The sequence below is a fragment of the Triturus cristatus genome, chromosome 4_2 (genome assembly GCF_964204655.1).
Source record: "Triturus cristatus chromosome 4_2, aTriCri1.1, whole genome shotgun sequence".
In the NCBI taxonomy this organism is placed as follows: domain Eukaryota; kingdom Metazoa; phylum Chordata; class Amphibia; order Caudata; family Salamandridae; genus Triturus; species Triturus cristatus.
The window spans coordinates 568,771,847-568,798,110 of NC_140586.1; the positions used below are offsets into that span (position 1 = coordinate 568,771,847).

The following is a 26,264-nucleotide window of genomic DNA, read 5'->3' on the forward strand; positions in this document are numbered from 1 at the left end:
CCCAACGCTCTGGCAGTATCCGTGTCTTTTTTAATCCCCTGTAACGCCTCATCAATGTGGGTGCCAAAAAGCAGTTGGCCATCGTAAGGCATGTCCAACACCTTAGTCTGGACCTCCGGTCTGAAGGAGGTTGCCTTTAGCCAAGCCTGGCGTCGGAGAACTGCTGCACCCGCTAATTGCCGGAAGCCAGTAGAAGCAATATCCATTGCACAGTCAATTATTTCCGAGGCCGATCTTTCTCCCTCAAGCAAGATCTTTTTTGCATCTTCCTTGGACTCCTCTGGCAGGTCTGCCATGTATGGTGCAATGTCTGCCCACATTTGGCGATTGTAACGCCCCAAAAGAGCCAGGGCGTTAGAGGCCCTCACCGTCAAGGCCGACATGGAGGAGAACCGCTTGCCAATGGTGTCTAAGCGCCTGCCCTCCTTATCAGGTGGAGCCGTCAATAGAGCAGCCGGGTTGCTTGACCTCCTCTGTGCGGCCTGCGTAATGACCGAATCTGGCTTCGGCTGGCCCGTGAGACAGACCGGAGCTGTGTCCGGCGCTTTATATTTCTTGTCCAGGCGTGGTAACACTGGGGGAACAGAGGAAGGATGTTGCATAATTTTAACTCCCTGTTCCCAAATGTAGTCTATCATTGGTATTGCTCGCACGGACTTCTTAAATGGTTCCTTAAAGTCATAAAGGAAGCAGTCTTGCTGATGCGAGGGCATCGGAATTTGAAAACGCTGGGCCGCTCTCTCTAGAATGTTATGGAAGCCGCCAATATCCTCTGGAGGCGAGTCGGCCGTGGTGGGGGCAGGAGAAGTCGGACAGGGAAGGATATAATCATCCCATTCGTCCTGGGGAGAATGGATCTCCTGAAGTTCTCCCTCTTCGGATTCGTCCTCTTCTTCCTCATCTGTTGTGGGAGGAAGTGGCGTTGCAATAGGCTCTGATTGCAGCACTAATGGTGGCGGTCTTGCCCTTGGTGTTGGTGGCGCAACTGGTGTTGGAGGCGCCGGCGTCGGAAACCTCTGTTTGTAGTCCGTGATCAGGAATTGGAGGTCCGTGACCAGTGATGCAGGCAGACAAACCATAGAAGGTGGTGGCTGCACATATTGTGGAGGTGGAACCGGTTGGTAATCCTGGTCCAAGTCCTCATAGTCCGATGTATCTTGGTATTTGACATGTAGCTGTGAAGGGCTTGTCGCAGCTGGCAACATACTGTCCTCCTCTGAATTTTCCTCCTCGAAAAGCTGAGCAGGTGGCAAAGTAGGGACCCGACTGGGTGATGTAAGGGCCGGTGTTAGTGCCCGTTTGGTGATTTTGAGGTGCACAAACGTATGTGGCGTCTGAGTCAATAACTGTCGACGGGCCCGTCGACAGTAGAGGTGTAGGCGGTGTAATAGGCCTATGAGACAGCGTCGACGAGGACAGCGATGGCGGTGTCGTCGTCAGTGAGGAAGACGAGAGTTGTTTCTTCGACGACGACGGCGTCGACGTCGACAACACTGGTCTTGCCGACGGTGTTCTTGTCGTCGTCGACGACGACGACGGCCTCGTCGACGGTGTCTTCGTCGACGTGGGTGTCGACGATGGTGCGGTCGTCGACGATGTCGTCGGCGGCTTAGCTGACGACGACGACTTTTTTATTTTCAGCGTCGACGAGATCATTTTACCAGCCGTCGACGATGGTGTTGTCGTCGTCGATGTGGTCATTGAGTGGGATATGACCGTAGATATCGTCGCCGTCGACGAAGTTACGACTGCTGTCGATGGATGTCTTTTCGTCGATGAAGCCACCGTCGACGAGGTGGTCATCGGCGACGGGGCAGAACTGGCTTCTTAAAAGTAACCTGGACATCTGGAGGAGAGGTGATTCCTGGCATAGACGAGTCCAGAACCTCGGAAGACCTTTTGTGTGGCTTCTTAGGAGGTGGCTGCGACGAAGGGCCCGGAGAGGACGCCCTTGGTCGCTTGCGTGAGGAGTGAGAAGATATAATATAACTCTCACTCTCCTCAGAGGACACCACAGAGTCCTTGTCCTTCAGCCTTTGTAGCCAGATTAAAAGGCGCCCTTCTCTGTCCTTCAGGGTCTTGGATGAAAAGGTACGACATACCTTGCAATCCTTGGCACTGTGGCTGGGGTACAGACAATAAAGGCAGTCCTTATGCTGATCATCCACGTGGAGCCTTTTCTTCCCACAGGAAGCACAGGATATGAAGAGTCCTTTCTTAGGAGTATCAGCCATGACAAATCCGAAAGTTTTAAGTAGAAAGCACTGGAAAACCAGAAGCAATGAGCAGAGCTCAGTGGAGACTCCCTTAGCACGACGTGCGGTAGAAAATCTGAGGGACTAGAGCTCCTTCCAGGAGGGTTCTAGAGGGTGGTGCTAGCTGATTGGCTACTGGCCAAACTTTGGTCCTTTTTACATAAGGACGTGGATAGCTTTCTAAGCTAGGGCCCTTTGGGGCCTGTTACTCTATATGTCTTCTAGACATTGATTTGTTATTTACCGGTGACTCCCATCCCGACGACGGGGAATGATTCAGGCATGTGAATCTATGAAAGATACCCGAATACTGGATAAATACTAACTTTCTAAAAGTAGTATTTACAAACCCAGGATATTAAAATAAACTTGACTACAAGAAGTATTTTATTATTCTGAGTTCAGGCATACTAAACTTGACATTCTACCATGCTCTCTGAGTCCACTGGGGTCACAGCGTGTAGTGACTCCAGCAGCCCATTCTGGCCTATGGAGAGCAGGTAGCCTTCAATAGTGAAAAACTAAAATGGCTGTAATTCACTACTAAGACATGCCACACACATCAGGGCATGTCCTACCTTATGCCTACAATGCACCCTGCCCTTGGGCCTACCAGAGGGGTGGCTAATATGTAGGTAAGGGAAGGTTCAGGGACTGGCAAGTGGGGGCAGTCAGCGCGACAGTCCCAGACTGCACGCAGGGTCTGCGGTGGCAGACCCTAGACACATATTACAAGGCCGCTTTCTGTGGGTGGCGCAACCAGCGCTGCAAGCCCACCAGCAGCATTGGCATTCACAAGCCCTGGCACCCCTGGTGCACTTTCATGGGGACTGACAGTAAATCCAATAAACCAATCATGAACATCAATTACAGGTACACTTTACCTAGGGAGCACTTGCACTGCGGCACGGATTAGCCGTGGCGCAGTGCCCTGAGCGGACAACACCAGCAAAACATTTGAGGCACACCATCAAAAAAGTGGAAGGGGACTGGTTGGATGCGCTCCCTCGGCGGCAGCCCGGCCGGGACAGCGTGGACGGAGCGGAAGGCGACCGTGATGGACAGAAGTGATACCTCCGGTGTTGGCACGTATTGACTCAGCCCCGGACAGTGACTCGCACCTTCATGCAGTAATGGGAGGGCGGCGGGGGAAGATAGGAGCTCTTTCCTCCCTTGGGGTACTTTTTGTAGATTTGTTTTTGATAGGGCGACAGGCACACTGCAAGTTGGGGGGGCTTTGTAAGCTGACGCAGGGGTGCAGGGAGGGGGGGGGGATTTGGGATGTTGGGGTTGTTGTTGGGGGGTGTTTTTTTCTTGCAAGGCGTAGCAATGGTTGTCAGCATTGTCCGATCGTGGTTCTCCGGGGGGGTGGAGGTCTCTTTATGTTCGGGGATGGGGGATAGGGGCTTAAGCATAATCAGCTGGAATGTTAATGGCTTAGTGGATCGTATTAAACGGGGGATAGTCCTGCAATTCTTGAAACGGACCTCGCCAGATGTGGTCCTCCTGCAGGAGACCCATCTTATAGGGAATACGTGTTATGCACTCAACAGAAAGGGCTATAAATTCATTGCTCACTCGGGGTTCTCCTCGGGCTCCAGGGGTGCGGGCATACTTGTTAGAGCTTCCCTACCACTCGAGGTTGATTCCACCATTGCTGATAACAGGGGGCGCTTTGTGGCTGTGGCGGGGAGGTGGGAGGGCAGAGCGTTGGTATTGGTTTCTGTTTATGTCCCTCCTGCCCTGCAGGCCTCCACGTTTGCTGATCTGGGCAAGGTCTTGTTGGAACTCCCCGAAGGGATGCTGGTGGTGGGAGGAGACTTCAATGCGGTTGGTTCTGGAATGCTTGATAGGTGTCCGCCCAGGGACACCGGGGGTGCTCAGAAGTGGCTTCCCGATTTTATAGACACTTTTGGTCTGGTAGACTGTTGGAGGCTACGGCACCCCACTCAGAGACAATATACCTTCCATTCCGGGGCCCACAGGAGTCTCTCTCGGATTGATTACTTGCTCACTCTGGCTGCGCACGCCTCTTTGGTATCTGAGGCTAGGCACCTGGCACGGGGCATTTCTGATCATTCACCGGTGTGGGCCCGCTTGAATATTGGCCGGGTGGCGGGGGGCAGGGTGGCTCCCATTAACCCCTGGTATTTTCGTGACCCCAAGCTGCGCAGTGCGTTGCTGAAGTCAGTTGACCGCTATTTTCAAGAGAATCAGGGTTCAGTTGAATCTGCGGTGTCCTTGTGGGAAGCTTTTAAGACTGTATTGAGGGGGGAGGCCTTTTCCCTGGTAGTGGCCGCCAAGCGGCGGAGAGATGCCAAGGTGACGCAAGTAGAGGACGAGATAGCGGCTTTGGAAGTGGCCTTGGAAGAGGATGTTACACCGGCCACACTGCATAATTTGAGCTTGAAGCAACTGGAATATAGGGATCTGGTGACGAACGCTGCTAAGACCCTTCTCATAGGGAGCAGCAGGGTCGACTGTATGATGTCGGCGATAAGGCCGGGAAATTGCTGGCGTGGCTGGACAAAAAAGAGCGTGTCAATCGAGTGGTGCCGGAGTTGTCTACGGATGGGGGAGAGGTTGTTACTGACCCTGACGGTATAGTTCAGTGTTTCTCGGACCATTTTCGTACGGTATACACCTCAGTCTCGGATAGGCCGACTGAGGATTTGTGTGACCTGTTGCGGGATATCGCTCTGCCCTGCCTTTCTGCCATTGATAGGGATGACCTCGATGGAGATATAACTGTCGACGAAGTGGCGGGTGCTATCCGCGCGTTGCGCTCCGGTAAGGCTTCGGGCCCAAATGGTTTGCCGGTTGAGCTGTATAAGCTTCATCCGGATAAGTTGGCTCCTCACCTGCGCGCCATGTTCGTGGAGGCGCGGGTGAATGGGTTTCTTCCGCTCGATCAACGGCTGGCGACGATTGTGGTAATACATAAAGACGGTAGGCCCGGTGACAAGTGTGGCTCTTATCGGCCGATATCACTTCTCAATGCCGAGCCGAAAATCCTTGCTAAGCTCCTTGCTAACCGCCTGGTCCGGGTGCTTGGCGACTTGATCCACCCGGATCAGTCGGGCTTTATCCCGCACCGTAACACTGCACTGAATCTTAGACGCCTTCATGGTGTGATTGCCAGGACGGGCACGATGCGGGAGCCGGCTGTTGTGGCGTCCCTCGATGCCACGATGGCCTTTGATACGGTGGAGTGGGCGTACCTGTGGGCTGTGCTAGCCAAGTTCGGCTTTGGGCCTGGATTTGTGGGCTGGGTGAGGTTGCTCTATGAGGGACCTCTCGCCAGCGTCGTGGTGAACGGGCGGGCTTCGGCACCATTCGAGCTCGGGAGAGGCACCCGGCAGGGTTGTCCCCTGTCGCCGTTGTTGTTCGCTTTTGCTCTTGAGCCGCTGGCGGCTTGGATACGATGGCACCCGGACATACGTGGGATTCGCTGGTCGCCTGACCACGAAGACCGTATTTCACTTTACGCCGACGACATTCTGCTATACCTCGCCTAAGAAATCTCGGATAGTGGTTTGTGACGTCTTGACTTCTTTTGGTAGAAACTCTGGTCTTGTCATTAATTGGGGGAAGTCATACTTGTATGTCCTGTGTGGAGATGTCCCGCCTGTCCCGCGCAACTGCCCGCTCCAGATAGCAGGGCTTTTTGTATTTGGGGATCTATATTTCCATCGATCCCATTTTGCGGTACGAGAAGAACTTGCTCCCTCCCTTGGCGCGTCTGCGGCGGGACGTGGCGGGCTGGCGGCGGTTGCCGCTTTCCCTCCTTGGCCGTGCCGCTCTGTTCAAGATGATGTCTCTTCCCCGTTTCCTCTATGCCCTGCAGAATACTCTTGACTGGGTCCCGGCCAGTTACTTCCGTGAGGTTGAAAGCCACCAGCGCGCGCTATTGTGGGAAGGGCGTCCGCGTATATAGCGATTGCTAAGTTGACGCTTCCGTGGTACGACGGGGGTATTGCGCTTCCGGACATCCGACGTTATTACTGGGCCACCCAGTTGAGTGCGATTAACCATGGTGTATATGGTCCGGCGCTGAGCCCTGGCTTCGCCATGGACCGCTGGTTGCTACGTGGGGGTAACTACTCCAGAGCGCTGTATTCGAAGTCGTTAGACTTCACCCTAACGGGGCCCACCAGGGTGGCTGTGCATGTATGGAAGGTTGCGACGGATTCACTGGGCTGGAGGGGTAAGCTTACCCTCGCCACCCCTCTGTTTGACTCCGATATTCTGGGTAAGCTTTGGCATACAAAAGGGTTTGAGAAATGGGACCTGATCGGCATATCCAGGGTTGGAGACCTCTTGGTTAAGGGTAGGATAAAATCATTTGAGGAGCTGCAGAAGGAGTATGAGCTGGGGGGCACGGAGTTCTTCCGATACGCTCAAGTGTTCCACGCCTTGCGGTCAGTTCTTGTAGAAGGGGTGAAGGTGCCTGAGTCTTCTCCATTAGAGGACCGGATCCTGGATGGCCATATGCCAGAGAGTACGATCTCGCTCATTTATAAGAAACTTATGAATGTTCGGGCAGATCTTCTTCTAGGGTTACGTGCTCAATGGACCAGGGATGGCCTTGAACTAGATGATGAGGATTGGCAGTACGCAGTTTCCTCTCCCAAAGAGGTCGCGATCCCCGCGCGCCTGCGGTTGGTGCAGCTTAAAATACTCCATAGGGTCTACGTGACGGGGCCCAGGCTGGTCCATATGGGTTTTTCTGAGGAGGGCTTATTTAAGAGAGGCTGTGGTATGGTGGGCACCTTCCTACATATTATTTGGGAATGTGGTGCGATTATGTAGTTTTGGAGGCGCATCCACGAGGTGATGGGGGAGGTGACGGGCATCGTCATGCAGCCTGAGGCGCGGTGTTGTCTTCTGAATGTTTGGGGTCCTACTGACCACGACGCGGCACAGACTCAGTGGGTGACCCTGGGTAACATGATTGCCAAGCGCGACATTGCTCGTCTGTGGGGCTCTAATGGGCCTCCTACACTGACAGCATGGATGGAAAACATGGATTGGAGCATGTTTAGGGAGAAGACAGTGTATTGTGCTCGAGGGCGCCCTCGGAAATGGCACTCTGTATGGGGGCGCTGGAACCAGTACAGAGGGGGCATATGCCTGCCCCCGGACCCGGATCCGCCCGAGGAGCAGCTCTCCCCTTAGCTTTCCATCTGGCTTTGAACTTCTTGCTGATATGTGTATGTCTTCTCGAGTCCCTGACTTCCCCTCCCTTCCCTTACTACCGACCTGTGCCTGTTAGACGAAATGGGGCTCGCTTCCCCTGATGAGAACCCCTTCTGGTGCTTACAGTACTTATCGCCTTGCTTGTGTTTAGGTTTGGATTTGTGTTTATTTAAAACAGAACCTTCGATTCTCCTGTCATTGGGATGTTGACGCTAGCATGTGTTGTGTTTTTAAAGCTGCCGTACCTCCGGGTTGTCGGCTGAATAGCTGTGTCACTGATCTTACAGAATAAAGGTTTTTAAAAAAAAAAAAAAAAAAAAAAAAAAAAAAAAAGAAGTGGAAGGGAAACTCACGCCAAGGTGCCAGGTCTAACACGTGTCCCCTCCAGCTGAAATGTGGGGAGAACTACCCTTGCCCAGGGGGTTCCTCGTCACTAAGGCGGAAATACCTGGACAGACCGTCAGCGTTGGCGTGATCTGTACCAGGACGGTGTTCCACCGTGAAATCCATACCCTGTAGGGAGATGGACCACCTCAACAGCTTTGGGTTCTCACCCCTCATTTGCATCAACCATCTGAGGGGCCTGTGGTCCGTCTGAACCCGGAAGTGAGACCCAAACAAGTAGGGTCTTAGCTTCTTCAGCGCCCAGACCACAGCAAATGCTTCTCGGTCAATTGCACTCCACCTACTTTCCCGTGGAAGTAACCTCCTACTGATGAAGGCTACGGGTTGGTCCCAGCCCTCCTCAGTCATCTGTGAGAGAACAGCTCCTACACCATGCTCTGAAGCGTCTGTCTGCACTAGGAATTCCTTGGAGAAGTCAGGGGCCAAGAGCACGGGCGCCGTGCACATGGCAGTCTTCAGGGTGTCGAAAGCTTTCTGACAGGTGTCAGTCCAGATCACGTTCCTGGGCTGCTTCTTGGAAGTCAGCTCTGTCAAGGGGGCAACAATCGTTCCATAGCCCTTGACAAACCCCCTGTAGTACCCAGTGAGCCCCAGGAAGGCCCTCACTGCGGTCTGCGTCTTGGGGGGTTCCCAAGCCAGGATGGTCTCAATTTTGGGTTGCAAGGGTGCCACCTTGCCACTCCCCACTTGGTGTCCCAAGTACACCACGGAACCCTGCCCGATCTGGCACTTGCTTGCCTTGATCGTGAGGCCTGCTCGGCGCAGAGCCATCAACACTTCCCAGAGGTGGCGCAGGTGTTCGGGCCAGGTGGCACTGAACACTGCGATGTCATCCAGGTAGGCGGCACTGAACGCATCCAGCCCAACCAGTACCTGGTTGACCAACCTCTGAAAGGTGGCAGGGGCATTCTTCATTCCAAAGGGCATGACCCGCAACTGGAAGTGCCCATCTGGTGTAGAGAATGCTGACCTCTCTTTGGCCCCATCGGTCAAGGCGATCTGCCAGTACCCAGACGTTAAGTCAAACGTGCTGAGGAACCGGGCAGCCCCCAGCCGATCAATGAGCTCATCAGCTCTGGGGATGGGGTGCGCGTCAGTCTTAGTTACTGAATTGAGTCCTCTGTAGTCCACACAGAACCAGAGTTCAGGTGTGGCTCCCGGCGCAGCAGCTTTGGGGACCAAGACCACGGGGCTGGACCAAGGACTGCTGGAGGACTCAACCACCCCTAACGCAAGCATTTTGGAGACCTCCTCCTTGATGCAAGCTCTGACCCTGTCAGTTACCCTGTAAGCCTTGTGCTTCACAGGTAAGCTGTCTCCCGTGTCCACATCATGGACGCACCAATCTGTGACACCAGGAACCAGGGAGAACCTATCTGGAAACTGCCCCAGCAAGTGGCGGCAATCTTCCCGTTGTTCGGGCGTCAGGGTGGGTGAGAGGTTAACTCCATCCACTGACCCATCTTTCTCAGAGGCTACTAAGAGGTCAGGAAGAGGCTCGGTCTCCTCTTCCATTCCATCATCAGTGGCCAGCAGCATGCCCACTTCGGTCCTCTCTAAGTGGGGCTTAAGGCGGTTAACATGTAGGACCCTCAAAGGGTTCCTGGGAGACTGCATGTCCACCAAGTAGGTGATAGGACTTTTGCGCTCCACAACCTCAAATGAACCTGTCCACTTATCCTGAAGTGCACAAGGCTCCACTGGGGCCAAGACCCACACCTTTTGTCCAGGTTGAAGCTCTACCAGAGTGGCATTCCGGTTGTACCACCGCTTCATCTCTTCCTGGCTGGCTTCCAGATTTGCCTCAGCAAGTTGCCTGAAACGCCTAGTCTGGTTCCTGAAGGCCAGCATGTAACTGTATACATTCTGGGGAGGTTTCCTGGGAGATTGCTCCCAGCCTTCCTTGACCAAACTCAGAGGTCCTCTTACCGGGTGACCATACGGAAGCTCAAAGGGGCTGAACCCTAGAGACTTCTGTGGCACCTCTCGGTAAGCAAAGAGCAGGCATGGCAAGAGGACGTCCCACTTACGCCTCATTGGACCGTCTAGGCCCATGATCATGCCTTTGAGGGTTCGGTTGAATCTCTCAACCAACCCATTTCCTTGGGGGTGGTAAGGAGTGGTGAACTTGTAAGTTACCCCACACTCCTTCCACAGGGATTTCATATATGTGGATATGAAATTGGTCCCCCTGTCGCTCATCACCTCTAGAGGGAATCCCACTCTCGAGAAAATTCCCATCAGTGCCCGTCCCACCACGGGGGCCGTCACTGTCCTCAGAGGGATGGCTTCAGGGTACCGGGTGGCATGATCCACCAAGACCAGGATGAACCTGTTGCCCAGGGCTGTCTTGGGGTCCAGAGGCCCCACAATATCAATACCCACTCGCTGGAATGGCGTACCGACCACGGGGAAGGGCTGCAGAGGAGCCTTGTGCTTTCCTCCTCTCTTACCACTTTCCTGGCAAGTCTGACAGGTTCGGCAGTAGGAATCTGAATTCTTGTGCATTTGGGGCCAGTAAAAGTGGGTGACAAGCCTGTCATAGGTCTTGTCCATCCCCAAATGTCCTGCTAAAGGCACATCCTGAGCCAGCCCCAGTAGGAAGGTTCTGAACTTCTGAGGTACCACCAGCACACGGGCTGACCCAGGTTCAGCAGCCTTAGGCTCGGAATACAGGGGGTCACTCTCCCAGTACACGTAGTGTGTTTTGGCCTGAACACCATTGGCCTGGTCTGCAGCCTGCTGCCGCATACCCACGAGAGAAGGGCATTCTTTCTGCTCCCTGCAGAATTCCTCCCTGGAGGGACCTCCTTCTTGCTGCCAATGGGTCAGCTCAGGCAGGTCTCCCAGTTCGGCAATCTGTTCCCCGGTAGGCTCCAGAGCATCCCCCTCAGGGTCTGCTTCCTCCTGGGCTATGGGAACTTCGGGGGCCGGTTTCCCGCGCCTCCTGCGCCTTCTCCCTAAGGCCGGTTCCTGGACCTCTCCCTCAGGCTCCAGGACCCTTTCAACACCCCTACTGGCTGCCATTGACCGGGTGGTCACGCACGCCCAGTCGGGTAGACCCACCATCCTCAGATGCGTGGTCTTCTCCACCTTTTCCCAAGGGGAGCTCTCCGGGTCGTTCCCTAGCAGACAATCTACAGGCATGTCAGTTCTCACAGCGACTTGTAGAGTACCAGAGACCTCCCCCCACTCAAAGGGAACTTGAACCATTGGACAACGACTCTCTATGTTGTCAGCATTGACAACCCTACAGTAGGCATTGGGTACAATCTGCTCTTGAGACACCAGGTGTTGCCTCACCGAGGTCACGCTGGCTCCTGTATCTCTAAGAGCCTCAACCTTCTTTCCATTGATGGTCACTATTTGCCCATATTTCTTAGTGTTAGAGGGTAAGTAGGTTTCAGGGACCATCTCACTGTCTCCTAGCGAGACTAGGGTCATATGCGCGGGACCCCCACCCCCCTGGACTGCTACCTCCTCCCCAAAATTAACATTAGCTACTTGCCGTGGTGGAGCACCAGTGGGTGCTGTCTTACCAAACAGGCGACACTTAGGATCAGAGGCAATGTGACCCGGGTCACCACACCTGTAACAATTGAAGTGCCCCTTTGGAACAGGCCTACCTGTCGGGGCCCCGTGCTGCTGCGGGGGCGGGGGAGGCTGAGAACCCTTCTGCTGGTTCCCTTGGGGATTACTTTGGGGGCCTTTTTGGAACCCCTTCTGTTTACCCCTGTCCCCCCCACTCTTCTGCTGGGGACCCTGCCCACCTTTGGCCGAGTCTCCCACTTGACCCTTGTGGACCCTGGTGCTGAGCCAGCGGTCCGCCTCCTCAGCAAGCTTCCTCGGGTTGGACAGCTTGCTATCAATCAGGTGCTGGCGTAGCTCAGGAAAACATTGACTGGACAAGTGCTCCCATGCAATTAAATCAAGCAGCCCTTGATAATCATTCACTTTGCTACCCTTCACCCAACCAACCAGTGCTCTGCAAAAAAAAGTTACATACTCCACATACGTACTCTCAGGGATCTTCTTAGTCTCCCTGAACCTCTGTCTATATAGCTCAGGAGTTAACCCATACCTGGTCATTAAAGCTTCCTTCATATGGGGGTATGAGGCTTGGAGATCTAAGGGTAAATCTAACAGTGTGTCACGCCCTTCAGCAAGGAACCTCCCCCACAACCCCGCTCCCCAGTCCGTGTGAAGACATGGCCACCTCATACGCTCTAAACCACTGCCCTATGTCATCCTTTCTAAAATACTCCTTCACTACATCTTTGGGGATGTACACCTTGGACTCTACCTGCACCGGCGGAGTGCTGCCACCAGAAGGAGCGGTGTCCAAACTTTTCGCCTTCAGCTCCAACTCCTTCAATCTGATATCATGATCCATTTGGCGTTGTTGTGCCTCCAAGGCCAACTTCTGCTTTTCCATTTCCATTTGTCCTGCCAACTTTGCCATCTCCATTGCATGCGCCCTGTCTGCTGCCCTGTCTGCCAACTCCTCTGGTGACAGGACTCTGCTGGGCTCCCCAAGGTTGTCGGGTGGAACGATGTACCCCGCATTCTGTGGGTCTCTTGACTCCTTCCAGGCTCTCAACGCCTTGGTGTACTGGACCTTCTTCTTGAATCCAGCATGGGGAACTCTGAATTTTACACTGTAGCCTTTCAATTGCTCCGCTGTGTAACCTTCCAGTCTCTCCCAATCCACCTCATCCATTCCAGAAATCACAGAGAGTGCTCTTCCAGCAGGGAGTGAGCCAGGCATGGTTGCAGTAATGGTCGATGTCTCAACAGTTCAAAAATGAAAACCTGTGGCTGCGTTACTTGGTCTGCTCTCACTATCTGGTGATTAATAATTCACTGTATGCAAATTGTAAATGCAAATCCGAAATCCCAGCCGCTGCCACCAATGTTAGACTTGGGGGTCTCTGGTTGGCGCAAGGTTGTCCTTGTGTCAAGCAGGAACCCTCTCCTCTACGTCAGGGCGCAGGATAACCCCTCGTGAATGACCCTTGCTCACCCTCTAGGTGCGTGGCGTGAGCAGCCAAGGCGATTCCTCAGGCGTTGTTGGTTAAGCACTTACAATCGTACACACAGTAAATACATCAATCCCCCCAGAAACGGACACCAGACTTGGATATGTAGAAAAATACGCTTCTTTATGTAAAAATAGGTATATATATCTCAGCAGACTTATCACAAGACCAATAACGTTTTCGTTATGCCACCAGGTTGTAAAGCAGGCAAATGTTCTTTGTTCGTAGTCTCAAATGTATACTTTGTAGTCTCTTGCAAATGTTACTTGTGGTTCCAGTACTTACAGAGATCGGCTCCTGCGAACGGGGAAATAAGGCGTTGCGGGCCCCGAGCCCGATACTGGAATTCTTAAGAACGTGTAGTTGCTTTTGGGAGTCAGCACGGGAGGGTGCGACTCAGCAGTGATGGGGCACCTTTGGATCCTCTTGAGCAGGTGCGTGTAGTCAGGCAGGCGCGGCCCACGACCCTCAGCACGGCAGTGCGGGGGTCTCCTTCAGCGGGGGCGGTGCGGCCTGATCTCACGGCGAGATCGCGAAGCGGGGTCACAGGGCACGGTCCGTGCAGCTGGGGACCCGGCGGGGATCACGATCGTCGGACAAGGATTCCGGCGGGAGGGGCGATAGCGCTTCAGCGCGCTCCAATAGCAGGCGGTGGCAGAGGTGCCGGCGGCCTAGCCCGAGGTAGAGAGCGACTCCGGTCGGAGCGAGGCTCTCAAGGGGGGGCAAAGGCAGGCAGGCTCCCGAGTGTCACAGCCCTAGGAGGGGCGATGAGGGGCGCAGTCTTCCTCAAGCGGGATACACACACAGCTCGAGTTTCAGGACGAGCAAAGGCACAAAGAACCCACTGGTCCTGGGGTTCTGTTCAGGGGGCAAGCTCAGATCAAGCCCTTGGAGAATGTTTAGAGCACAAAGCAGCAAAGTCTTTTCAGTAAGTCTCTTCCTCTCCTTTCTCAGCAAGGCAAGCAGCAGGCCAGCTCCTCCAGCGTCGTCTTCTCCTTCTAGTCGGGCAGAGGTTCTTTGTGGTAAAACAGGATTCTGATTTCTTAGGAGCCAGGCTCCTACTTTTATACCGTGATTCTTTTGTTCCTTAGCGCCAGGGGGCCTGGGCCTGGCCCAGTCCAGTTCTGGAGCACTTTGTTATGGTGACTCTGCTCTTTCCCTTCAGCAGCAGGGCAGAGACATCAGCCGCTCCACAGGGGGCGGCGCCGGCTTTGGGGTGGCAGAGCACAGGTCTATTCAAGAGTCAAGGTGTACTCCTCCCACCCATCCTGGTGTCATCTCTCTACCCACCACCTGGCAGCCAACCTGTCTCTGGGGATTCCCCAACCCTGCTCCTTACTGTTGCTAGGCAGAACACACACACACAGCAGAGGCGGACTGAAATGGCCAGGTGAACAAGTTACTAACCTTCGGTAACGATGTATCTGTAAGAAACATTAGTTAGTTAGATTCCTCACTTTAGAATATCCCCAGGCGTCAGACTGGATCCGGAAGATTTTTCGTCAGCAATACCCCTTGCGCGTCGCTAGGCGTCGTCTGCGGCTCCGCGTCCGTCGTCGGCGTCGTGCGCCGGGATGACGTCGTCGGAGTACTTAGACGCCGCCCTCGCGCGCTGACGTCAGTTCTTGTACATAGCCTTCCGCGCCAGGAACGCAGAGCCATGCAAAGACCGACACTGGTGCCAAAAATAAAATCTAGGGCCCTGAAAGGGATAGCCTTAACCCTAGATGTCAGTTCGCAGAACGGGGAGGATGGGAGGGTCGGTGAGGAATCTAACTAACTAATGTTTCTTACAGATACATCGTTACCGAAGGTTAGTAACTTGTTCATCTGAAAGAAACACGTTAGTTAGATTCCTCACCTTAGAATAGATACCCAAGCAATACCATCCCCGGTGGTGGGTCTGCGAACCAAGATCACACCAGAAAGTCCTGGAGGACAGAACGGCCAAAGAAGCCATCCCTCCGGACTTGGCTGTCAAGGCAATAATGCCTGGCAAACGTGTGTAGCGAAGCCCACGTCGCCGCCTGACAGATGTCCTGCAAAGGGACTCCCCGTCCCAAGGCAGTAGTAGCCGCCGTGGCCCGAGTAGAATGGGCGCGCAGCCCAACAGGAGGGTCCTTTTTAGCCAAGGAATAGCAGATTTTGATACACAAAACGACCCACCGAGAGATGGTTCGTTTGTGCACAGCTTTCCCCTTCTTAGCGCCCACGTACCCAACAAAAAGCTGGTCGTCCACCCGGAACTGTTTTGTGCGGTCCAGATAGAAGGAGAGCGCACGTTTTGGGTCCAGACGGTGGAGCCTCTCTTCCTCTTTGGAAGGATGCGGAGGCGGAAAGAAGGTGGGCAAGGTGACAGACTGCCCAAGGTGAAATGGAGTCACCACTTTAGGAAGAAAGGAGGGACGAGGCCGAAGGACAACCTTGTCCGGATGAACAGATAGAAAAGGAGGCTTTGAAGATAAAGCCTGGAGCTCACTCACCCGTCTAGCCGAGGTGATGGCTACCAGAAAAGCAGTCTTTAGAGTTAGAAGACGAAGAGGGCAATTGTGAAGAGGCTCAAAGGGAGCGCACATCAGGAATGTCAAAACCAGATTCAAGTCCCACTGAGGCATCACAAAAGGGACAGGAGGGAACGTGTGTGTAATGCCTTTGAGAAAGCGTGTAACCACAGGGGACTTGAAAAGAGAAGGCTGATCAGGAAGCCGCAAGAAGGCGGAGATGGCAGCAAGATAACCTTTCAGGGTGCCCAGGGCAGAGCCCTGCCGGGCCAGAGAAAGAAGGAAGAGGAGAACCTCAGAAAGAGGGGCGGAAAGGGGATCCACAGCCTTTGCTGTGCACCATGCCACAAATTTGTTCCACCGGCAGGCGTATACCGACTTTGTGGAGGGACGCCTGGCTGCCAGAATGATATCACAGACTTCAGGAGGCAAGTCAAATGGCATCAACTGCCGCCGCTCAATCTCCACGCATGGAGGTGGAGGCTGGACAGGTTCGGGTGGAGGACCGTCCCCTGCTGCTGCGACAGAAGATCCTCCCGAAGGGGCAGACGTATCGGGGGATCGGTCAACAGACTGAGTAGCTCGGGATACCAGTATCTTCGTGCCCAATCCGGAGCCACCAAGATGACTTGGGCCCGGTCGTGCCTGATCTTCTTCAGCACTCTGGGCAGAAGTGGTATAGGCGGAAAGGCGTACAACAGACCGCAACTCCACTCGTGACGAAAAGCGTCGCCGAGCGAGTGCCGCCTTGGAAATTCCAACGCGCAGAACTGCTGACATTGCGCGTTCTCTTCGGTGGCGAATAGATCTAACCAAGGCTCTCCCCACTGCTGAAAGAGGCCTTGCACCACTTCGGAGTTCAGACGCCATTCGTGATCCATCATGCACCGGCGGCTGAGTTCGTCTGCTCTGGCGTTCAGAGAGCCCGCCAGATGTTGAACCACTAGGGTGACGCCCTGGTGTTCCAGCCATGTCCAGAGGCGCAGAGCCTCCTGACAAAGGGTCCACGACCCCACCCCGCCCTGTTTGTTGCAGTACCACATGGCGGTGGTGTTGTCCGTGAACACCTGCACAACACTTCCCCTGACAGAGGGAAGGAAGGCTTTCAGTGCAAGCCGGATCGCTCTCAACTCCAACAGGTTGATGTGGAGACGAGACTCCGCCGGAGACCAGAGGCCTCTGATCTCCGCCTCTCCCATATGGCCACCCCATCCCAAGAGGGACGCATCCGTCACTACGACATGCTCCGGTTGGGGAAGGGAGAGGCTCTTGCCCTTGACCCACTCGCGGTCCGTGAGCCACCACTGCAACTGCTGTGCAGTACCCTCCGAGATCAAGACATGGTCGGACAGGTTGCCGTGATGCTGGGCCCACTGAAACTTCAGGTCCCACTGCAGAGCCCGCATGCGCCGCCTGGCGTGATGCACTAGTAGGATGCAGGAGGCCATCAGCCCCAGAAGCCGCAACACTAACCTGACCGAAACCCGGGATAGAGGCCGAAAGATGGGAATCAGGGCCTGTATATCCCGGACCCGCTGTTCCGGTGGATGGACCCGGAACTGCGCCGAATCGAGAACCGCTCCGATGAAGAGGAGCTTCTGAGAGGGACTCAAGTGTGACTTCGGCACGTTGATGGAAAACCCCAGCAAATGCAGGAGATCCGCCGTAGTCTGGAGGTGGGAGACGACTGCCTGGGGCGAGCCCGCCTTCAACAACCAGTCGTCGAGATAGGGGAAGACTGGGACCCCAGATCTGCGCAGATGAGCTGCGACCACCGCCATCACTTTCGTGAACACCCGAGGGGCACTGGTGAGGCCGAAGGGGAGCACGGTAAACTGAAAGTGCTCTTGGCCCACCGTGAACCGCAGGTAACGCCGGTGGGCCGGCAGGACGGGGATATGGAAATATGCGTCCTGCAAGTCCAACGCTACCATCCAGTCTCCAGGGTCTAGGGCAGCTAAAACCTGAGCCAACGTTAGCATCTTGAACCTTTCCTTTCGGAGGAAGGCATTGACGTTCCGGAGGTCCAAGATAGGGCGCAGGCCCCCCTTGCCCTTCTTGGGAACCAGAAAGTAGTGGGAATAACAACCACGACCTACTTCTGGACTCGGAACGCGCTCGACGGCCCCCTTGGCCAAGAGAGCCGAAACTTCCTCGCGGAGAAGATCCAAATGATCCCCCGAGATACGGTGGTGCTGCGGTGGCATGGCTGGAGGGGTCGTCTCGAAGGGGAGGGAGTAGCCCCTTCGGACGATTTGCAGCACCCACCTGTCCGATGTTATGGACCGCCAGTGGAGCAGGTGATGGCGAACTCTGCCGCCCACTGGCGTGGTATGGGCCTGAAAGCTCGGACTAGGAAGGCTTTGAGGCGGATGCTGCCGGGGTGGATGTGGGCTGACCACGTCGGCCTCCATTTCCGCCACGGCGGAAGCCACGTCCACGACCGCGCGCAGGTTGGTTCTGCGGCTGGTGGCTTTGCGGACGTGAGGAGGCGCCCCTTCCTTGGCCACGAAAGGGGCGAAAAGCGGAGGTGTGCGCCCGCGGAGCCGAGAGGCCCAAGGACTTGGCCGTAGCCCGGGAGTCCTTAAAGCGGTTCAGCGCACTGTCCGCCTTCTCACCAAACAGGCGAGTGCCATCAAAGGGCATGTCCATGAGGGTGTTCTGGACATCCCCGGAAAATGACGTGGACCGCATCCAGGCGTGGCGGCGGAGCGCCACCGTGGTGGAAATCGCCCGACCTAGCGAGTCCGTGGTGTCAAGCCCACATCTTATGGCGTGCCGTGCTGCATCCCTCCCATCGGCCAGAGCCTGGGTAAGACGCGTCCGGACCTCCTCCGGACACAGGGGCAGCACGTCCTCCACCGTATCCCACAGGGAATGGGAATAACGGTCCAAGAGACAGGCGGTATTTAAAGACCGCAGGCCCAAACTAAGGGACGAGAACAGTTTCTTGCCAAACTGCTCGAGTCTCTTGGAATCCCGGTCCGGCGGAGCGGTCGGGAAGGAGGATTGGGAAGTAGAGGCCTGGATAACCAGACTCTCGGGGGTGGGGTGTTGGGACAGGAAGCTGGGGTCGCCCGGAGCAGGGCGGTGGCGCCTGGCAACGTTCCTATCCACAGGAGGAACTGTGGAGGGCTTGGACCAGGTGCCCTGCAGAACGTCAGTGAGGGCCTCGTTAAACGGCAGCAGAGGCTCAGTGGAGCTTGCTGAGGTTTGAAGCACCTCAGTGAGGATGTTGGTCCTCACAGCCACGGCAGGCAACTCGAGCCCAAGGGCCTCAGCCGCCTTGCGCAGCACCACAGAAAATGCTGCACCCTCCTCCGAAGCCACGGTCGGAGGAGAAGTGAATCCAGCGTCTGGCGAGGTGTCCAGCCCGCTGGCCTCCCCCAGTTCATCTGCCCAGTCCTGAGAAAGCTGTGACTGAACAGCCAGAGGGTCCTCGAACCCCTCCCAGTCGCCCCCTTCTTCCGATTCCTGATAAACAGGAGGAATGATCGGAACCGGACTTTAGAGATGGTAGGACTCTAGCGGCGTCGGATGCGGCGTCGGCGGACGCCGTGCCGGCGTCGGGTCCGGATGAGGGCTAAACTGGGGCGTCGGCGTCACAGGCGTCGGCGTCGGCGGCGCTGGTGACGGCGTCGGTGGTTCAGGCGTCGGCGCCGGTGGAGGAGTGACAAGGTCAACCGGCGTCGACTGGGGCCCAGGCATGGGCCCCGCGGGGACCTGCGGCGTCGAGACCGGAGTCGTCGACGGCGCCGGGGCCGGAGCCGCCGGCGCGCGAGGTCGCCCAGTCGAGCCCGCGGGGCCCGAAGGCGCGCCAGCGGGCGTCGACGGCGGGGCCAGGCTCCTCATGGCCGAGAGGAAGGCACTGATCTCCGCCGGCGCCGCGTCAGCCCCAGGGACCGGAAGGTATGGGGGCGGACGCGGCACCTGCGGCTCCGCCGGAGCCGCGGGGGTGGAACCACTGGGACCCTCGGCCGAGTCGCGCGACCGGCGAGGGGAGTCCGAAGAGCGATGTCGCCTCTTGGACTTCTTTGAGTGTTTGGACTTACCCGACGACTTGGAGCCCGACGATCGATGGTGGCGTCGGCTAGGGCTCCGCGAGCGATCCTTGGACCTCCTCCTGGACCGGGATCGCGCACGACGCGGAGCCGAGTGGCGAAGCTCGAGAAGCTTGCGGGACCGCTCCCGCCTAGCCTTCGAAGTCAGGGCCTGACAGTCGTTGCACGACTCCGCGTCGTGGTCGAGGCCTAAGCAGTAGAGGCACCGGCGGTGGTGATCGGTCACCGACATCAGTCGATGACAATCTTCACAAGCCTTGAACCCAGGCATCCTACCGGCACCAGATGTCGACAGACAAGGATCAAAAATGATCAAAAAGATTTAGTCAAAAAAGACTAAAAGGGGTAGCTCTCCCGGATCTGCGCTTACTGGCGCGGAAAAAAGAAGAACTGACGTCAGCGCGCGAGGGCGGCGTCTAAGTACTCCGACGACGTCATCCCGGCGCACGACGCCGACGACGGACGCGGAGCCGCAGACGACGCCTAGCGACGCGCAAGGGGTATTGCTGACGAAAAATCTTCCGGATCCAGTCTGACGCCTGGGGATATTCTAAGGTGAGGAATCTAACTAACGTGTTTCTTTCAGATCAGTAAATACTAACTTTCTAAAAGTAGTATTTACAAACCCAGGATATTAAAATAAACTTGACTACAAGAAGTATTTTATTATTCTGAGTTCAGGCATACTAAACTTGACATTCTACCATGCTCTCTGAGTCCACTGGGGTCACAGCGTGTAGTGACTCCAGCAGCCCATTCTGGCCTATGGAGAGCAGGTAGCCTTCAATAGTGAAAAACTAAAATGGCTGTAATTCACTACTAAGACATGCCACACACATCAGGGCATGTCCTACCTTATGCCTACAATGCACCCTGCCCTTGGGCCTACCAGAGGGGTGGCTAATATGTAGGTAAGGGAAGGTTCAGGGACTGGCAAGTGGGGGCACTTGCGCAGTCAGCGCGACAGTCCCAGACTGCACGCAGGGTCTGCGGTGGCAGACCCTAGACACATTTTACAAGGCCGCTTTCTGTGGGTGGCGCAACCAGCGCTGCAAGCCCACCAGCAGCATTGGCATTCACAAGCCCTGGCACCCCTGGTACACTTTACTGGGGACTGACAGTAAATCCAATAAACCAATCATGAACATCAATTACAGGTACACTTTACCTAGGGAGCACTTGCACTGCGGCACGGATTAGCCGTGGCGCAGTGCCCTGAGCGGACAACACCAGCAAAACATTTGAGGCACACCATCAAAAAAGTGGAAGGGAAACTCACGCCAAGGTGCCAGGTCTAACAGGCTTGAAATGTTGAAGGCATACATGTATTGTCTGTAAAACCATTGGGGGTGAGAATGCTATAAGCTGAACAATAACCTCCACTTCCAATAAGGATCATCTGAAGGCAGTGAGCTCACATATTAAGAGCTATGCATAGCAGTTTCTATAGATACATACCAGAAAATGAAGCCAAACCTAAATGGTTGAGATTTAGAACGTAGTATATTCTGTGAATCAAGTTACATACAAGTACAAATACTGAGAAATGTAACCATATTGTTCTTAAATCTAAGAACAAGGTATAGATGGCAGGAAAATTGCAGTAAATTTACACTAAAGTTCAATAAGCATTGAAATAAAAACATCAATTTATCAATTCTATCTCTACAGCCTTACAGCGTGTACACATAAACAAGTATCAAAATGCAACTAACCCACTGCACACAAACAAGACATATTAACCATGAATTGGCAGAACACAATTACGATTCAAAACATCAACTGTCTGGTGAAAAATACAAAGTTTTTTTTTGTTAACTGTCAGATTTATAAGCTTCAAAATAAATCACAAGCAGCATTTCATAGATTTGTACATAAGCATTTTCCACAGTCTGATAAGCCCACAGAGTTAGTGTAGCAACAAAAGCGAAATTGAAAACTCTGTATAGCAAACTACGATTTACACCCACAAAATACAACATGGAGTTGCTAAGTTTATGAAGAACACATCTAATTTAGATCCCACCAAAACATTACCAGAGAAGGAAGAGCAAAACTGCACAGTACTACCTGATGCCTTTGACTGTTGGCTTGCATAGCTTGATGTCCTTGAATGTCCATAGGCTCCAAGTTCATCTGGGACAGAGGCACTCTTTCCAGAAAGATCTGCAAAATGCACTCGTTTAAGAATACAAAGGTCTAACAAACCGTCTCATTTTTAATCACTGTAGTTATAAAGGGGTATGCAGCAACATCATACATCACTCAAGATGAATAAAATCACCTTCTACCTGCAAATAGTTTACAAGAAAGGAATATGCTACTTACCAGTATGCATCTGTTCTTGGCATGTAGAGCTGCAGATCTACACACTGTGCATAGATCGCCATCTGGTGTTGGGCCCGGATGTTTGCACTTGTTTTTGTCTTGGAAAGTCTTTGGAAGTCAAGAGGTATGTGACTCCTCCTTTGGATCATAGTGCACATGGGCATCGGCTCCATCCTCAGATTGTTTTTCGCCAGTAGGGAAATGATGGAGCTTAGTAAGAAACAGGAAAGATGCCCAAGTGTAGTGTATCTAAGTAAGATAATACTGGAACAGATAAAGGTAGCGGGGAGCCGGGTGGGCATGTGTAGATCTGCAGCTCTACATGCCAAGAACAGATGCATACTGGTAAGTAGCATATTCCGTTCAAGGCATATGAGCTGCAGATTACACACTGTGCATAGATTGTAAAGCAGTATCCACTCCTAGCCGCGACCACCAGTATCTGTTGCAATAGTTTGAAATAGTGTTTTGAGTACAGCCTGGCCCACACTAGCTTGTTGTTTAGTTTGCACATCAACACAATAGTGTTTTGTGAATGTGTGTGGTGTAGACCGTGTAGCTGCTCTGCAGATATCATCTAAAGGAATGTATCCCAAAAATGCCATTGAAGCCCCTATTTTTCGTGTAGAGTGGGCTTTAGGAGGAACAGATAATGTACGTTTTGCTTCGTGGTAACAAATCTGTATGCATTTGACAATCCACCTAGCTATCCCAGATTTTTATATAGGGTTGCCCTTGTGTGGTGGTGAGAAAGACACGAATAGTTGTTTGGTCTTACGGAAGGGTTTTGTTCACTCTATGTAGTACAGTAGTGCTCTCTTGACATCTAAGGTGTGAAGAGCTCTTTCTGCGACTGTTTGTGGCTGCAAGAAGAATACAGGCAGCTCCACAGATTGATTGAGGTGTAAGGGAGAAATGACTTTAGGGAGGAATTTAGGATTAGTTCGGAGAGCAACTTTATTAAGATGCATCTGGAGAAAGGGTTCTTGAATGGTTAGTGCTTGTAGTTCGCTAACTCTTCCTAGAGAAGTAATGGCTACAAGGAAAGCAGTTTTCCATGTTAAGAATTGTAGCTCACATTTATGTAGAGGATCAAATGGAGGCTCCGTTAGTTTTGTGCGAACGATGTTTAAATTCCACACAGGGGAAGGTGGTACTCTGGGGGAATTATTATTTTGAGTCCTTTCATAAAGGCCTTTATGGCAGGTACTCTGAAAAGTGAGATATGCTGTCTATTTTGTAGATATGATGCAATGGCAGCAAGATGCAGTCTGATAGACGTATAGGCTAGGTTGCATCTTTGGAGGTGTAGTAAGTAGCCTATGATGTGTTGGATAGACACATCTAGGGGATTAGTGTTGTTGTTATGACAGTATATGATGGATCTTTTCCACTTGGCTGCGTAGCATGCTCTAGTGATAGGCCGTCTAGCTTCTTTGATAACGTTCATACAGTCAGGAGGAAGGTTAAGGTAACCGAATTCTAGGATTTCAGGAGCCAGATCGCTAGGTTGAGCTGAGCTGGGTCCGGGTGTTGTATTTCTCCATGGTTCGGGTTAAGAGGCGTGGAGAGAGGTGTAGTTTTTGGTGCAGAACTACTGAGAGTTCCAGCAGTGTGGTGTACCATGGCTGTCTGGCCCAAGTTGGAGCAACTAGGATGAGCGTTAAGGAGTGTTGCTGTAGTTTGCGCACCACTAGCGGAATGAGAAGGAGAGGCGGAAAAGTGTACGCAAATCTGCCTGACCAATTCATCCATATCGCATTGCCTTTGGACAATGGGTGAGGATACCTGGCGGCGTATTTTTGGCGTTTTGTTGGGTGGCGAAGAGGTCTATCTGTGGTTGCCCCCACATGTGAAAAAACGGTTGAAGAACTTGTGGATGAAGTTCCCACTTGTGGATTTGTTGTGTTTGACGGCTCAAGAGATCAGCCATTGTGTTTTGGACTCCTGGGACATGTTGGGCTAGGAGAAAAATGTTCTGAGGTATAGCCCACCTCCATATGCTCTGTGCGAGCTGAGAGAGCTGCAGAGAGTTTGTCCCGCCTTGTTTTTGGACATAATACATGGCTGTCATGTTGTCGGTGCGGACTAAGACAGTCTTGCCTGATATTTGTTTTTTAAATGCTTTTAAGGCTAGGAATATGTCTAGTTACTCCAGGTGGTTGATGTGGAGTAACTTTTGTTGAGGTGTCCACCTGCCCTGCATGGTGTGATGTAGTAGGTGAGCTCCCCAGCCAGAGAGGGATGCGTCCGCAGTCATGACTATTTGAGGAACTGGCTCGAGGAAAGGTCACCCTTTGGAAAGGTTTTTGGTGTTCCACCACTGCAGAGAGCGATAAGTACGACCGTCTACCAACACCAGATCTGTTAGCTGATCTTGAGCCTGGTTCCATTGGCGTGCTAAGCACTCTTGGAGAGGACGCATCTGGAGTCTTGCATGAGGCACTATGAATATGCAAGAGGCCATCATACCTATGAGCTGCATGAACACTCGAGCTGGAAGAGAGTGTTGCGGTTGGAATCTAGTGAGAAGAGCTTGGATGCTCGCTATACGGGCAGGAGTGGGGTAGGCGAGCGCTTTTGAGGTGTCTATTGTGGCACCAAGGTATTGTTGCGTGTGAGACAGTTGCAGCTGGGACTTGGCGTGATTTATTGTGAACCCCAGGTTGTGAAGTTGTTGAATAGTTGCGTGAGTGTGTTGTACACACTGATTGTAGGATTTGGCTTTTGTAAGCCAGTCGTCTAGATATGGGAAGACATGTATGTGTTGCCTTCTTAGGTGTGCTGCCACTACTGCTAGACACTTGGTAAACACTCTTGGTGCTGTGGTGACTCCAAATGGGAGTACTTTGAATTGATAGTGCTGACCGTCCACTACGAATCTGAGATATTTTCTGTGAGCGCTGTGAATGGGAATGTGGAAATAGACGTCCTTGAGGTCTAGAGTAGCAAGGAAGTCGCCCTGAGAAAGCAGAGGGAGGACCTGCTGAAGTGTGACCATGTGGAAGTGGTCTGAATGTATGTATAGGTTTAGGGGTCTGAGGTCTAAAATAGGCCTTAGAGATCCGTCCTTTTTTGGTATGTGAAAATAGAGGGAGTAGACTCCCTTGTTTTGTTGGTGCAGGGGAACTGGTTCTATTGCACTTTTTTGTAGGAGGGAGATTACCTCCTGCTTTAATAGTAACAAATGTTCTTGTGACATTGGACAGTGTTTGGGTGGTATGTTTCGGGGGGTAGATGTTAGTTCGAGACAGTAGCCTGATTGAATGATTTCGTGGACCCACCTGTCTGAAGTGATATTTATCCAGGCAGGGAGAAATTGGTGGAGTCTTCCCCCGACTGGAGTGGAATAATCGGGGGGAAGTGGAGGGAAGTCATGGGGTAGGTGTGGAGGCAGAGCAGGAGTTGTTGTTTTTGCCTCTGCTGTTATTCCCCCTGTAACCACCCCTTTGGTAACCTCTAGTAAAGGTGGATTGTGCGGGAGCTTTGTAAGAGGTGGAGGGGCTATCAAAGGAGTAGCCTCTATGGGTGCTTCTAAAGGATGAGCGACGAAAGGACCGTCTGGGAGCTTGCAATTGCAAGGCTCCCATAGATTTGGCGGGGTCTGTATCCTTCTTCATTTTTTCGAGGGATACGTCTACATTGGGGCCAAATAGGTGTTGCTCATCAAAAGGCTGATTGAGTATAGAACTCTGTACTTTGGGTTTAATGCCCGATATACGTAACCAGGCATGCCTGCACAAAAGGACACTGGTGTTGATTGCCCTGGAGGCGGTATCTGCTGCATCTAGGGCACAGCGGATGGAGGTGTTAGTGATGGTCTTACCCTCTTGGATTAGTTCACTGGCCCTGTTTTTGTATTTGTCAGGGAGGTATCCGCAATGGAGAGGTAGCAAAGTCTCTCTTCTTTGGTGGAGGTGCGGGCGCAGGTATTTTTTGTGGTCTTTTCTTGATGCTGAGCATTAAATGACAAGTCTTAGGATCTTTTATTAAAGTCTTTTGGGTAGGATCTGGACGAAACAGTTCATCTGTGGGAGACAGATCCTTCGGAGCCGAGGGCTTCGGTGCCGTAAGTTTTTGGGGTGTCGAATCGGTAGCGGTTCTAGGCTTGGAACCCTGTAGTTTTATCAGTTGGAACCGGTTGTTGTTTTTTCGGTTCCGAGGTCTTTGGCTTGGAAGTATCGGGGCCTTTCGGTGGGCGCTTTTCAGTCCGCTCCGAGGGTGTTGTCGGTGCCGAGGAACTGGTGCTAGCCTTCGACGCCGTGTGCTTCGATGTGGGAGCAGCGGTCTGCGTGGATGAGGTCGATGACACCTTCTTCGGTGCCAGATGTTGCTTTTCAGTACCGAGGGTAGGCTGACTCAAGCTCAAGTTGCCTAAAGGCTTACTAGGCTTCTTTATCGGGCCCGAAGGTGGGGCATGGTAAGCAATGTCTCGGCGTTCACCTAGGCCTGGAGGTGGTACCGAAGCCTTTTTTA

General features: G+C 53.3%; 1 protein-coding gene across 1 annotated transcript in view; it reads right to left on the reverse strand.

Moving 5' to 3' along the window:
* EEIG2 (EEIG family member 2) overlaps positions 1-26,264 on the reverse strand; it is a 571,287-nt gene that overhangs the window by 168,623 nt on the left and 376,400 nt on the right. The window contains exon 7 of the mRNA XM_085602240.1: positions 21,531-21,626. Coding sequence (XP_085458366.1) covers positions 21,531-21,626 — 96 coding nt within the window. The remainder of the gene's footprint in view (positions 1-21,530; positions 21,627-26,264) is intronic.